This window comes from Eschrichtius robustus, chromosome 10 (assembly GCF_028021215.1).
Source record: "Eschrichtius robustus isolate mEscRob2 chromosome 10, mEscRob2.pri, whole genome shotgun sequence".
Lineage (NCBI taxonomy): Eukaryota > Metazoa > Chordata > Mammalia > Artiodactyla > Eschrichtiidae > Eschrichtius > Eschrichtius robustus.
The window spans coordinates 68,450,094-68,462,825 of record NC_090833.1 but is presented as its reverse complement, the minus strand read 5'-3'; the positions used below and the strand labels follow the sequence as shown (position 1 = coordinate 68,462,825).

The window sequence follows — 12,732 nt, the reverse complement described above, 5'->3', positions numbered from 1 at the left end:
AAAAAAAAAAAAAAGGAAGCTTAACACGGAGACTCACCCAGTACCATTCGCTTCTTCCCCCTGTTGGTTCTGCTCCAGAATTTGCCTATCTCTGTTGCTCTTTAGTGCTCACAGCTAGTTGTTTTCATATTTTGTCCAGAGTTTGTATGAAGCAATGACAGATTTTATCCTCAGCTTTAGTGGGGTTTGAGGAGATGAGAGAGTAGAGGAGTAGACAGGTACAGTCATCCCTCCATATCTGTGGGTTCCACATCTGTGCATTGAAAATATTTTTTAAAATTCCGGAAAGTTCCCCGAGGCTAAAGTTGAATTTTCCATGCGCTAGCAGCTATTTACATAACATTTACATTGCGCTGGGTATTGTAAGTAATCTAGAGATGATTTAAAGTACACAACAGGATGTGCACAGGGTATATGCAAATACTACACCATTTTATGTAAGGGACTTGAGTATCCAGAGATTTTGGTATCTATGGGGGGTCCTGGAAGCAATCCTCCACGGATACTGGATACTGAGGGATGTCCGTACTGGAGGTGTATTCTTGGAATCCGGTCTGTCACAGAGAAGACTAGGAGGGCTCAGTGTGTCCTTACCAGGTTAAGGGGCACGAATCAAGCCCTGTGAATCAGCCTAGGGATCTTTCTCAGTGTGCTGGAATGGCCTGCCCAACCTGCCTGCAATGACGTAATGGTTTCCTTAGAGGGTTCGTGTATCCTGGGAGTTTCAGAATTACATGTGGAAGTAGTGAAATGAAATTAATGGAAAGACAAGGAGCAAAACCCCATAGAAGAGGTTAAGGGGACAGATGACAAGGAGTAGTATCAAAGAAGTCAAGGGAGAGAGTATTACAAAAATGAGTGAGAGGATGGATGCCATGAAGATGTGCATAATGATAAAAACCTGGGGACCAGTGACTGGATTTGGAAATAAGGTGGTACTTTGGAGGCCTTGGCTGAAGCAGGGAGTGAGTAGAATGAGATTTGATAGATGGTGCATGAGTAGGGGGTAAGGAAGGCCAGCCTGTATCTGTAGACAGCCCTTTCTAGGGGAGAGAAGTGGAAGGGAGAGAACTGGAGGAGAGTGAACTCCAGTGAGGGTTGTTGTTGTTTATTGTTTTCCTTTAAAAGTGGGAAAGACTGCAGCATGTTTAAATACTGATAGAGGGAATTCCCATGCTTTTACTGCCAAGGGCCTGGGTTCATTCCCTGGTCGGGGAACTAAGATCCCACAAGCTGCGTGGCTTGGCCAAAATAACAAAAAAAAAACCCCGAAAACTGACAGAAAGCAGCCAGTAGGAGGAAAAGGTGAAACCACTGACGGGTTCCACAATAGGGGTCCTTGAGAAAGAGGGAGGAGATTTAGGTCAGGGGTGAAGGGAGTGGCTTTGGGCCAAGAGGAGGAACTCTTTTTTTTTTTTTAGTTGACGTATAGTTGATGTACAATATTATATAGGTTACAAGTGTACAATATAGTGATTCACAATTTTAAAAGATTATACTCCATTTATAGTTATTATAAAGTATTGGCTATATTCCCTGTATTGTACAATGTATACTTGTAGCTTTAAAAATTTTTTTTTTATTAATTTTTATTGGAGTATAGTTGCTTTACAATGTTGTGTGAGTTTCTACTGTATATCCTTGTAGCTTTTTATGCATAATATTGATAGTTTATACCTCTTAATCCCCTACCGGTATATTGCCCCTCTCTCTTTCCCTCTCCCCACTGGTAACTGATGACTTGTTCTCTATATCTGTGAGTCTGCTTCTTTTCAGTTGTATTCACTAGTTTGTTGTATTTTTTAGATTCCACCTCCACATGTAAGTGATATCATACAGTATTTGTCTTTCTCTGTCTTATTTCACTTAGAATAATAGCCTCCAAATCCATCCATGTTGTTGAAAATGGCAAAATTTTATTCTGTTTTATGTCTGGGTAGTATTCCATTGTATATATATATATGTACACCACATCTTCTTTATCCATTCGTTTGTTAATGGACACTTAGGTTGCTTCCATATCTTGGCAATTGTAAATACTGCTGCTATGAACATTGATGTGCATGTATCTTTTCGAATTCGTGTTTTTATTTCTTTCAAATATATACCCAGGAGTGGAATTGCTGGGTCATATGGTAGTTCTATTTTTAGTTTTTTGAGAAACCTACATACTGTTTTCTACAGTGGCTGTACCAATTTACATTCCCACCAACAGTGTACAAGGGTTCCCTTTTTTCCACATCCTCTCCGACATTTGTTACTTGTGTTCTGTTTGATGATAGTCATTCTGACAGGTGTGACGTGATATTTCATTGTGGTTTGGATTTGCATTTCCCTGATCATTAGCAGTTTTGAGCATCTCTTTGTGTGCCTGTTGGCCATCTGCATGTCTTCTTTGGAAAAATGTCTATTCAGGTCTTCCGCCCATTTTTTAATCAGGCTTTTTGGGGTTTTTTTTGATGTTATATGAGCTGTTTATATATGTTGGATATTAACCCCCCTTACTGCTCATATCATTTGAAAATATTTTCTCCCATTTCATAGGTTATTTTTTTGTTTTGTCGGTGGTTTCCTTTGCTGTGTAAAAGCTTTTAAGTTTAATTAGGTCCCGTGTGTTTATTTTTGTTTTTATTTCCTTTGCTTTAGGAGACAGATCCAAAAAAAATATTGCTACGATTTTTATCAAAGAGTATTCTGCCTATGTTTCCTTCTAAGAGTTTTATGGTTTCTGGTCTTATATTTAGGTCTTTAATCCATTTTGAGTTTATTTTTGTATATGGTGTTAGAGAATATTCTAACTTCATTCTTTTACATGTAGCTGTCCAGTTTTCCCAGCACCACTTATTGAAGAGACTGTCTTTTCTTTATTGTATATCCTGGCCTCCTTTGTTGTAGATTAATTGATCGTAAGTTCATGGGTTAATTTCCAGGCAGGAGCTCTTCTTAAAATGGATTCCATTTAATATGATGAACTATCTGGGCATACTCACAAATTCTGAAGTTTGCGTAGATAAACGTTAAAAATAGATTAAAAAAAAAAGTATTGCGTATCCTCTTTATCATGATGAAAATATCCTTTTCCCTCTTCCAGGCTCATGACCCTAGTTAGCTGTTACGTTACAGTTTCTTTCCTTTTGCCAGACTCTTGTCAAATGCCTTTCTTTAATTTTGCCTAATGATGGGAAGTCAAATTGTTATGGCTTCCCAGCAGGTTCTCTTTAACCTTTACTTAACTCAGAGTTTAACTCGGGGCTTTCCATACTAGATAACTTTTATGGCTATGCACCTAAAAGAAACTTAACATCTTTGACCAATTTTTTTTTTTTGGTTCATAGTCAGAATGGGCACAGGGACTAGGAAATGTACCACAGGAAGAGAAGGGAGTGTTCTTAAACAAAAAAAAAGCTACTAAATTTGAGCAATTTCTGGGAAGGATAAAATATTTTTCTTTTACGTGAGCTTAAAGGCTGTAAGATTATGTGAGGTTGGGGACCTGCAGTTATGTTGTGGTTAATGATAGGTTTCAGTGAATGTTCTGAACATAAAAACATAATGAGAAAACACATAAATTCTGATTAAATTCACCCTTAAGCCACAGTAAATAATTTTGGGTGGAAGAGAAATGAATTAAACTTTAAACTTCTTTCCTCTCTTCAGAGGTAGATCACTAGCTCAGTAAATTCAACCCATAAATGTACTTTCATTACAATAACTTAAATTTTTTGTCGGAGAAGGAGATTCAGTTAACAATTTCATTCCCTGAATGTGGTAAGTAAGGATTTTGCTGTATCACATTTTGCTTTTGAGAAACCAGCTTCAGGAAAGTCCATGAATTGGTGAGTTTGGTTGTGGGCATTTATCTGTTCTTTTCTTGTAGCAGCAGGAAATGGGGGCATTAAGTACATTTTAGTTGCCAGAGAGCTTGGCAGGCCTTGTAGGAAGGTTCTTGCAGTATCTCTCGGGGGAAGTTGGTTCCCTCAGTAGAAGTAACAGCAGAAGAGAACGTTGTGGCCTGTGTGCAGGGTTCCAGGGTGCGACAGGGCCATGACAGGAAAGCGCTCCTGGCTGCTCTGGGCTTCGGAGGGCTCCACGGGGCAGCTTGGGCATTCAGCTTTGTTTCTCAGTGCCTGCTCCTGGTATCCCCTGGTACCTCCTTTGTTGGAAGCAAAGAGGGCTGAACCCTTGGGTAGCCGTCAGTGAAGACAAGTTTGTATGGAGCTGTGTGGTCTCAGGCTGCTTCCAACCCCACTCCGCCCCTTTGGGGAGTGAGGAGAGCCACCTCCCCCCAGGAGCCCTTCCCTGAGAACAGAGACTTTCTGACGAAAGCCACTTTGCAGTTAACTGGTTTTCAACCAGGGTTTTCTGGGCATTTCCATTTCTCTCTGAAGCCTAGGGCCTGACGCTTCTAGTTCCCTGCTGCAGTTGGTTTAGCACTGAACAGACGCCAGCGTGAGGTACTTGCACACTAAGAAGGGTAGGAGCGTGGAGTTGATTCTTGGGTTCTTGTTTAGCCCATTCCCCCCATCAACCCGACTTACACAGTCAGCTTCCGGCCGCCTCAGGTCACTCGGCTTCCTCTTGCTCTTTGCCAACATGGGGCCCCCCGAGAAGGCAGCCCAGGCTGCAGGTCCGGTAACTGCTGCTGAGATGTATTTTTAAACCTACCCAGAGGGTATTACAGGGAGTTCAACCGAAGCATCTCCTATTTCTCCCTTTGAGGCCTAGAGAGACTAATTCTCCGGCTTCCTAACTCCCTCCTCCCATCCCAGCAAGCATTTTCAGGCCCCGGTTTGGGTTTATCGACAACCATGTGTATAATTCATGCAAGACAGGTTACAGTGGAGCGTGTCACCTCTGCTAGTCAAGCATGGCTCGGTAATGCTGCTCTGCATTTTGGCCAGGAAGTAGGTTTTATTGGTGTTCGGGCCTGATGTCTTCCTGTCCGGAAGCCTTCCCCTTCCCTTGGTGAGGTTGTTTTGGCAAGCACCATCAGGGAAAACCTACCTTCCTCTTGTCCAGTTGGATAAATGGGTTTCAGGCAAAAACCGGCCATTGTGTAAAGCAGAAGTTCTTGGAGGATGGGGGGAATGTTAGCTGAAGAGAGTTTGCCCTGGGCAGTGGGAGGCGCAGACAGCCCCGGTAGGCAGTGGGTGCCCAGGCTGAGCCCTGGTGCTGCAGGGTGCTTCGTGGTGGTGGTGCAGTAGCATCTTGGCCTTTTTAGAACTGTGGGATGCTTTGGGAAGAGAGCGCTTCCTAAACTCTTTAGTAAAGGGTGTCATGCTTTTCCTATGCCATTGTTTTCATATATCCTGAAATAATGGGGGTGCTGATGCCAGAGAGCTGAGAAGTGAAAGGTTCATTGCCTCCATTTATTGGCCTTTTCTACTGGGTTTTCTGTGAGATCGAATAGAGGCAGGAGATCAATCTTAGCAGGAGCTATTTGGGAGCACAGAGAAGGAGGTGGTGGGACCTGAAAAATAGAAGTTAGCTCTACAGTGAACAGGTTGGGGGAGGGAGGTGGAGAGAGCAGGCACAGGGGAGACCTTCCCAGGGGTCCAGGGTGGCCGAGGTGGAATGTGCGTAGGGAGTGGGAGAGAGAGGGGGCAGCTGTGGCTGGGGAGGAGGCCGAGGCAGGTCCAGGAAGGCTTGCATACTATGCTGGGAAGTTGGGTTTTAACTGGAAGATTTTTAAGCTGAGGAGTGAAAGGGTGCGATTTTGGTTTTAGAGAGTTGATTTTGACCTCACTGTGAGGATAGAAGTAGGAGTGGTGGGAACGATGCAGGAAGCCCGGGGGATGGGTTATCACATGACCCACATGAGAAATGGTCAGGGTCTGAACTGAGGGGGAGAGACACACCGGTGAGCTGGTGAGGCGGGCACACCTGGTGAACGACTGGACCTCACGTGCAGGCGTCTGACTTGAGAGAGGAGTGAATGGCGGTATCTCTCTCGAAAGTGGGAAACAGGAAGAAGAGCGGTTAAGGGACAGAGGAGAGGATGACTTCTCAGCAAGCATTTGTAGAACTGGGTTGAATGGAAACCATGAGCCTTATTCCAAGGCAAGGGCCCCCAAGGTGTGTGCTTATTTTCCTTACAGGAGAGATTTTGGGCCTCACAAGGTGTTACCGGTGAAGATCCACCAGCCCGACCCGTTTGTCCCAAGTGGAGAGAATATGGATCTGCTCACGTCGTATAAACAAGATTACAACCCGTACCCTGTCAGTCGAGTGGACCCCATCAAACCTCGGGACAGTAAATATCCATGCGGGGACAAGATGGAGTGTCTGCCTACTTATAAAGGTGGGAGAGTGCTTGAGGGGCAGGTTGGGGGAAGGATGGGCTGAGCCTGAGTGCTGGCCGGGAAATGGGTTTTATACACACACCCCCTCAGCGCAGAGGTTGGGCAGAGTATTTTTTTTTTTTAAACATCTTTATTGGAGTATAATTGCTTTACAGTGTTGTGTTAGTTTCTGCTGTATAACAAAGTGAATCAGCTACATGTATACATATGTCCCCATATCCCCTCCCTCTCGCGTCTCCCTCCCACCCTCCCTATCCCACCCCTCTAGGTGGTCACAGAGCACCGAGCTGATCTCCCTGTGCTATGCGGCTGCTTCCCACTAGCTATCTGTTTTACATTTGGTAGTGTATATATGTCCATGCCACTCTCTCACTTCATCCCAGCTTACCCTTTCCCCTCCCCGTGTCCTCAAGTCCATTCTCTATGTCTGCATCTTTATTCCTGTCCTGCCCCTAGGTTCTTCAGAACCGTCTTTTTTTTTTTTTAGATTCCATATACGTGTGTTAGCATATGGTGTTTGTTTTTCTCTTTCTGACTGACTTCACTCTGTATGACAGACTCTAGGTCCATCCACCTCACTACCAATAACTCAATTTCGTTTCTATTTATGGCTGAGTAATATTCCATTGTATATATGTGCCACATCTTCTTTATGCATTCATCTGTCGATGGACACTTAGGTTGCTTCCATGTCCTGGCTATTGTAAATAGTGCTGGGCAGAGTACTTTTTGTAGCCAGATCTGGCCTGCAGCCTGTTTCTGTACAGCTAGGGAGCTAAGAATGCTTTTTAAATTTTTGAATGCTTAAAAAAAATGAGAAAAAGACTATTACTTTAGAACATGTGGATAGTAAGTGAAATTCAAAGTTCAGTATCATGACTGTGTTTTGCTGGAACACAGCCACACCCATTTGGTTTCTCTGTTATCTATGGCTACGTTTGTGCTACAGCAGCAAAGCTGAGGAGCTGAGACAGAGACCATATGGCATGCGAGGTCTAACACATTTAATATCTGGCCGCTTACAGAAAATACCTGCCAACCCCTGCCTCAGCTTGCTGTTCCCATCCTATATGAGGGAAGCGTTTCAAGTTTAAGCTTAGTTGGGTTCCACCACTGACTGATTGATTGGTTCATTAAAAAAATTATGAAAAAGTAACATACAGAAAAAATGTACAAATACATAATGATACAGACCAGTGAATTTTAAGTAAATACACGTGGAAACAGGATGCAGATCAAGACATATAGCATTGATACTCCCTTCCAGTTACCATTTCCACCCAGGATAGAACCATTATGCTGACTTTTAACTTCATAAATTAGTTTTGCCAGTTTTCAACTTCATTTTAATGGGACGACTGCGTTCTTCATTGAGCACCTCCTGCATTCCAGGCATGGTATTGGGAACTGTGAAGGAAGCGTAACGACCTGCCCTTGACTTCATGGTCTAGTAGGAGAGAGAGGGTTTGGAGTGGCGGGTGTGGTAGCGCAGGCAGCGTGTCGCTCACTCCGTGGAGCACGGGCCGCAGGGCTGAGACCTTGGGGATGGAGGCCTGCTTTGTGACCATTACCTTTGCTGCTTACGATGCACGTGGCTGCCTTAAAAGTATGTGCTAAACTGTTCCTGTCACATGTCTGTGGGTGTCTATGTGATTGTCATGATAATGGCTTTTACTTAGCCATGCCAAACACTTGGCCAAGGGGAGGTGGGGAGGCTTGAGGGGGTGTAGGAATCTTCCTGAAGCCCTTCCAGGAGCTCTAAATCTATTATTCTTGAAGATTCTGCATGTGGCTGAGCTTCTCTGCTTTTTCTTTCTTTGTGTGTGTGAGTGTGTGTGTGTGTGTGTGTGTGTGCGCGCGTCCTTTTACTTTCTTACCTTCAGTGTCGTCCTCTTCCACTCTTCTGTAGCCGCCTTCTGCCAAGCTACATTCTGGATATTGTCATACCCCTACATGGCTCCACCTTCGCGCCCTCCACCATCGGGTCCTTCTGGCTTGCTCCCCTATTTACGCCCACCTTGGCAGTCCTTGGCTTCACTGGGATCTCCAGCCCACTGATGCCTCAACCTTCCTTCTCAGCATCAGCCCCACCTGTGCCTGTCATCATACAGCCTATTCCACGTTATATCGCTGCAGCCCGTCTCTTACTCCCTCTCTTCTGTCCTGCGGTTGCTTCCTCCTAGCAGCAACCGAACCCTGTCTTCTCCATGTCTACACCTGGACATGGGCCTGAGCATCACTTCGACCTTGTCAGCTCATCTCCGTCATCCACAGAATGGAAGCAGAGAGGGCTTTTGCAGATGGCAGTCTCACATGACCTCTGCCTAAAACTCCTTAAGTAATTATTATGGTTGTTAGGATAAAATCCCACACCTTTACCAACTCCTCTGCTTCCTTGCAGATTTGGTTCCTTCTCCCTGAGCCCCTCTGCTCCGGCCACAGGAACTTCTTTCAGTTCCTTTGCTCCATTTCTTTTCTGTCTCAGGGCATTTTGCACGGCTCTTCCCTCTTTAGAGAGCTGTCCTCCTGTCTCCGGTCCAGCATCATCCTTCAGCGAGTGGCGGAAGGTTCACACCTTGAGAGGGAGTCCCAGACCTTCCCCCCGTGCCAGACCAAACACACCCTGTTAGGTGCTCTAAGAGTGTCTTGTACTCCCTTGTTTTGTAATTCATTTTGTAATTTTGTTTAACATTTGTCTCCTTGGCTAGACTGCAAGCTCCTGGAGGGCACGGATCTTTTTCTTTGCCCGTTACCCTCAACAAAGCAGGCACCATAGCAGATGTTTTACTAAGGGGTCAGCACAACCAGGCATGTGGTGGGGTGGCACTCAGGCCTCTGCAGGGCTCGTTTGTCTCCCTTTTCATCCAGTGTTTACAGGAGGGCCAAAAATGGACACTGGGCAGCAGGAAAAAACAAAGCCGGAGTGAGCACTTACCTTCACCGGGGGAGGGGGCAGGGACTTGGTAGGGCTCATCCAACTACATCCTCTACTTTCTACATCCTCCCTATGGGCTGCCTGGATTTACAAATCTTGGAATAGTTAGAGATTCTTCAGAACAACTGCCTGCTCAGCTCAGTTTTCCTTCCCCGCCTTGCCCTACGTGCAAGGAGAGGTCTAGGGGTGAGAAATGCTCCTTGCTTTCCTTAGGGGTTGGCAAGGATGGAGTAGCCTAGTGGTGTTATTTTAAGGAAAGTCCCCCCACTTCCACAGAATACTCACCCCTCAAAATCAACACACAGAAAAAAAAAACAACAATCTAATACTTAAGTTTTAATCTCTCCTACCTCCAGCTCTCCCATATTCCTCCCCTTCTCCAAACAGTTACGTCTCAAATTGCCCTCTGCAAACCAGAGAACAATATTCCGCTGCTAAAACTGAATCATGGCTGACTTTTCCCTACTGAGAAAGTTAAGATTGAGAAAACCCTATCTTCTTCTCTTTTATTTTTCTTAAACTTCTGGCACCTGTTAACTGCTATCTACTTACACGTATTTAATGAATGTATACCAGTGAAGTAGCAACAGTACTCTTCTGAACCAGGCATGCTTAGACCCTTTGGGTTTTTTTTTTTTAATTTATTTTTGTCTGCGTTGGGTCTTGGTTGCCGTGCGCGGGCTTTCTCTAGTTGCGGTGAGCGGGGGCTACTCTTCGCTGGGGTGCACGGGATTCTCATTGCGGTGGTTTCTCTTGTGGCGGAGCACAGGCTCTAGGTGCGTGGGCTTCAGTAGTTGCAGCATGTGGGCTCAGTAGTTGCGGCATGCAGGCTCAGTAGTTGTGGTGCACGGGCTTAGTTGCTCTGCGGCATGTGGGATCTTCCTGGCCCAGGGATTGAACTCATGTCCCCTTCATTGGCAGGCAGATTCTTTTTTTTCTTTTTTTAAAAAATTTTTGGCTGTGTTGGGTCTTTGTTGCTGCACATGGGCTTTCTCTAGTTGCGGTGAGTGTGGGCTACTCTTCGTTGCAGTGTGTGGGCTTCTCATTGCCGTGGCTTCTCTTGTCGTGGAGCACGGGCTCTAGGCGTGTGGGCTTCAGTAGTTGTGGTGCATGGGCTCCAGTAGTTGTGGCTTGCTGGCTGTAGAGCACAGGCTCAGTAGTTGTGGCACACAGGCTTAGTTGCTCCATGGCATGTGGGATCTTCCCTGACCAGGGATCAAACCCGTGTCCCCTGCATTGGCAGGCAGATTCTTAACCACGGTACCACCAGGGAAGTCCCGACCCTTTGGTTTTATTCTGGCTACATATGTACTTGAGGGTGGATTTCATAGTTCTCCTCTGAAATTCAGGTTTAAAAAGAAACAAATCAGTTTGTAGTCAAAGAAAACATATTTGTCATTAGAATTCACCTATAGTTGTCAGTTTGTGACCTATGTGTCTTACTAGTTTTTTGAATAATACTTGCCATATCATATAATCTCAGTGGTTTATTTTTTCCATTACTCCTCTATGATATAGTGGCTTCCAAAACTTGATCTTGAATGCCAAACATGTACTCACAGTTTTTAGCACCGGAGATGCGGCAACAAAGATGTGTTTAGTGAGGGAATAAATGAACGAATTGTTCTGGATCACTGTTTACAAGGGCTCCAGGTGACACCGTTTGGCATTAGATTTGCACAAATCCCCACCAGGTCTGTTACTCTGTGGGTGCAGGCCAAGAGCAGGAGTGAAGGTTAGAGAAGACCCATGACATTTACTCTGCCCTTTGGTTGGTCCTGCACAACCTCATGCATCTTCGAGGGTCCACATCCTTGCCTTATCTCTTGGTTTATCACTCATTTGATGACTTGTTTCTCTTGTGGAAAAAAGAAATCAAAGACCAAGGTCATTAAATATATGTATTTCAATGGGTGCATCTATATTATGTCTATATGCTCTGCTTACTATCGTTCCATAGGAAAAATATTCAAAGTTTTCTCTTACTACTCTTATGGCCAGCGCCTTCCCTGGGCTCCAGAAAACCACCTGTAATATATGCTCCAGTAGCATTTGGTTGTAATTTTGACATTTTCAAAACACTGTGCAATTGGAAAGATTGAGAGTGTAATTAGTTGATACTCAGCTTTAGGTTTAGCTAAGTTTTTTGTTTTTTTTTTGTTTTTTTTTTTTTAAAGGCACATTATTGAATGGAATCTCTTTTAAAGAGGTTCTTGCCAATTATGCACATGACACTCTGGCCCTGAAGGGCTTTTACTGGTGGCTTTTCAGGCGTGTGAATCGTTTGTCATGTGCAATTCTGAGGTTTTCAGGGTCCTGTGGAGGTTTTTTGTAATATATGCTGGGTGGAGGAAGTTAGGAGGTTAGATAATAATGTGGTTTCAACTGTATTGTTGGGTATCAGAAATCACATGAGGCAACTTTCAGTTTAGGAACCTGTTTTCTTAACACTTCATCCATCACAGAGGAGGGCCAGAAAACCCTGTCCTACCCACCGCCATGCACCTTGAGGCAGTGTGTAGGCATCTACAGGTAGATGCCCCCATTTCAGTGAGGCTTAAAGTCTGAGGGGGAAACATGTGGTTTATATTCAGCGAGATGGTTCCCTCTAAGGCCCCCTAATGCTTTCAAGATGCTGATAGAGCCATTAATGGCTCTTGGAGAAAGATTAGGTTTTCAATTAAAATGAAGCCAATTTAAAATAAATAGTTGGTAGTATTATTAGCCTAAAATAAGCTTAAGAGTGTGCCTGGGGGGGTGGGTATGTCAGGCCTTACAGAGTGGTAGAGTGAGGAGCTTGACAAATTCTCTTCCCAAAAAGCAACAAAATAGTAAAAACCAACCATTTTAGGACTCTGGAAATCAACCAAAGGCATACAACAAATTGAGAACCATTTATTCAAGAAAAACTACTAAACCTTGTTATGAACAGTGGGGGTGTGTGGTGTTTTATCCTGGGGCTGCTTCCATCACCCCTCCCCCAAGTTCCATCTGTGTGGTAGTTCTGCCTGGGCAGGCTGGGCTGTGAAAACCAGACGCTCTGCTGCCAATGGGGGCTGATTGGAGTAAAGTACATACCCAGGCATTCCAATAAAAACAATAGTGATATTAATGGCAAAACAACCAGGGAAGACAACTTCTGCAGTTAGTCTGAGGTTGCAGTACTACTTGAAGCAAGCAACAGTCCAGTAGAACAGTCAGAAATTTACCAAAGGGATCCAGAGAATGAGACAGACACAGAGTAGGCCTTGATAAGCTCATACATATTCCTGGTGGTCTGGAAGACTGTGCATATGGGCAAGGCAGTGTGCAGGCTCAAGAGATCAGAGAAAGGGTCTAGTTATTTACTCATCTTTCCTGGCTGAATATGATGCCTGGTGCATGTGCAGAGGAGACAAGAGACAGCCCAGCAGAAAATAAAAGCCGGGGAAGACTTGTTAACTGCCTGATCTTTGACTATGTTCTCCAACCCACACACAGATCCATTAGCAAATG

The 12,732-nt window shown here is 44.5% G+C and overlaps 1 protein-coding gene across 1 annotated transcript in view; it reads left to right on the top strand.

Moving 5' to 3' along the window:
- The window catches only part of SAXO1 (stabilizer of axonemal microtubules 1), a 36,632-nt gene that overhangs the window by 18,504 nt on the left and 5,396 nt on the right, over positions 1 to 12,732 (top strand). Inside the window, exon 3 of the mRNA XM_068553992.1 lies at positions 6,099 to 6,301. Coding sequence (XP_068410093.1) covers positions 6,099 to 6,301 — 203 coding nt within the window. The remainder of the gene's footprint in view (positions 1 to 6,098; positions 6,302 to 12,732) is intronic.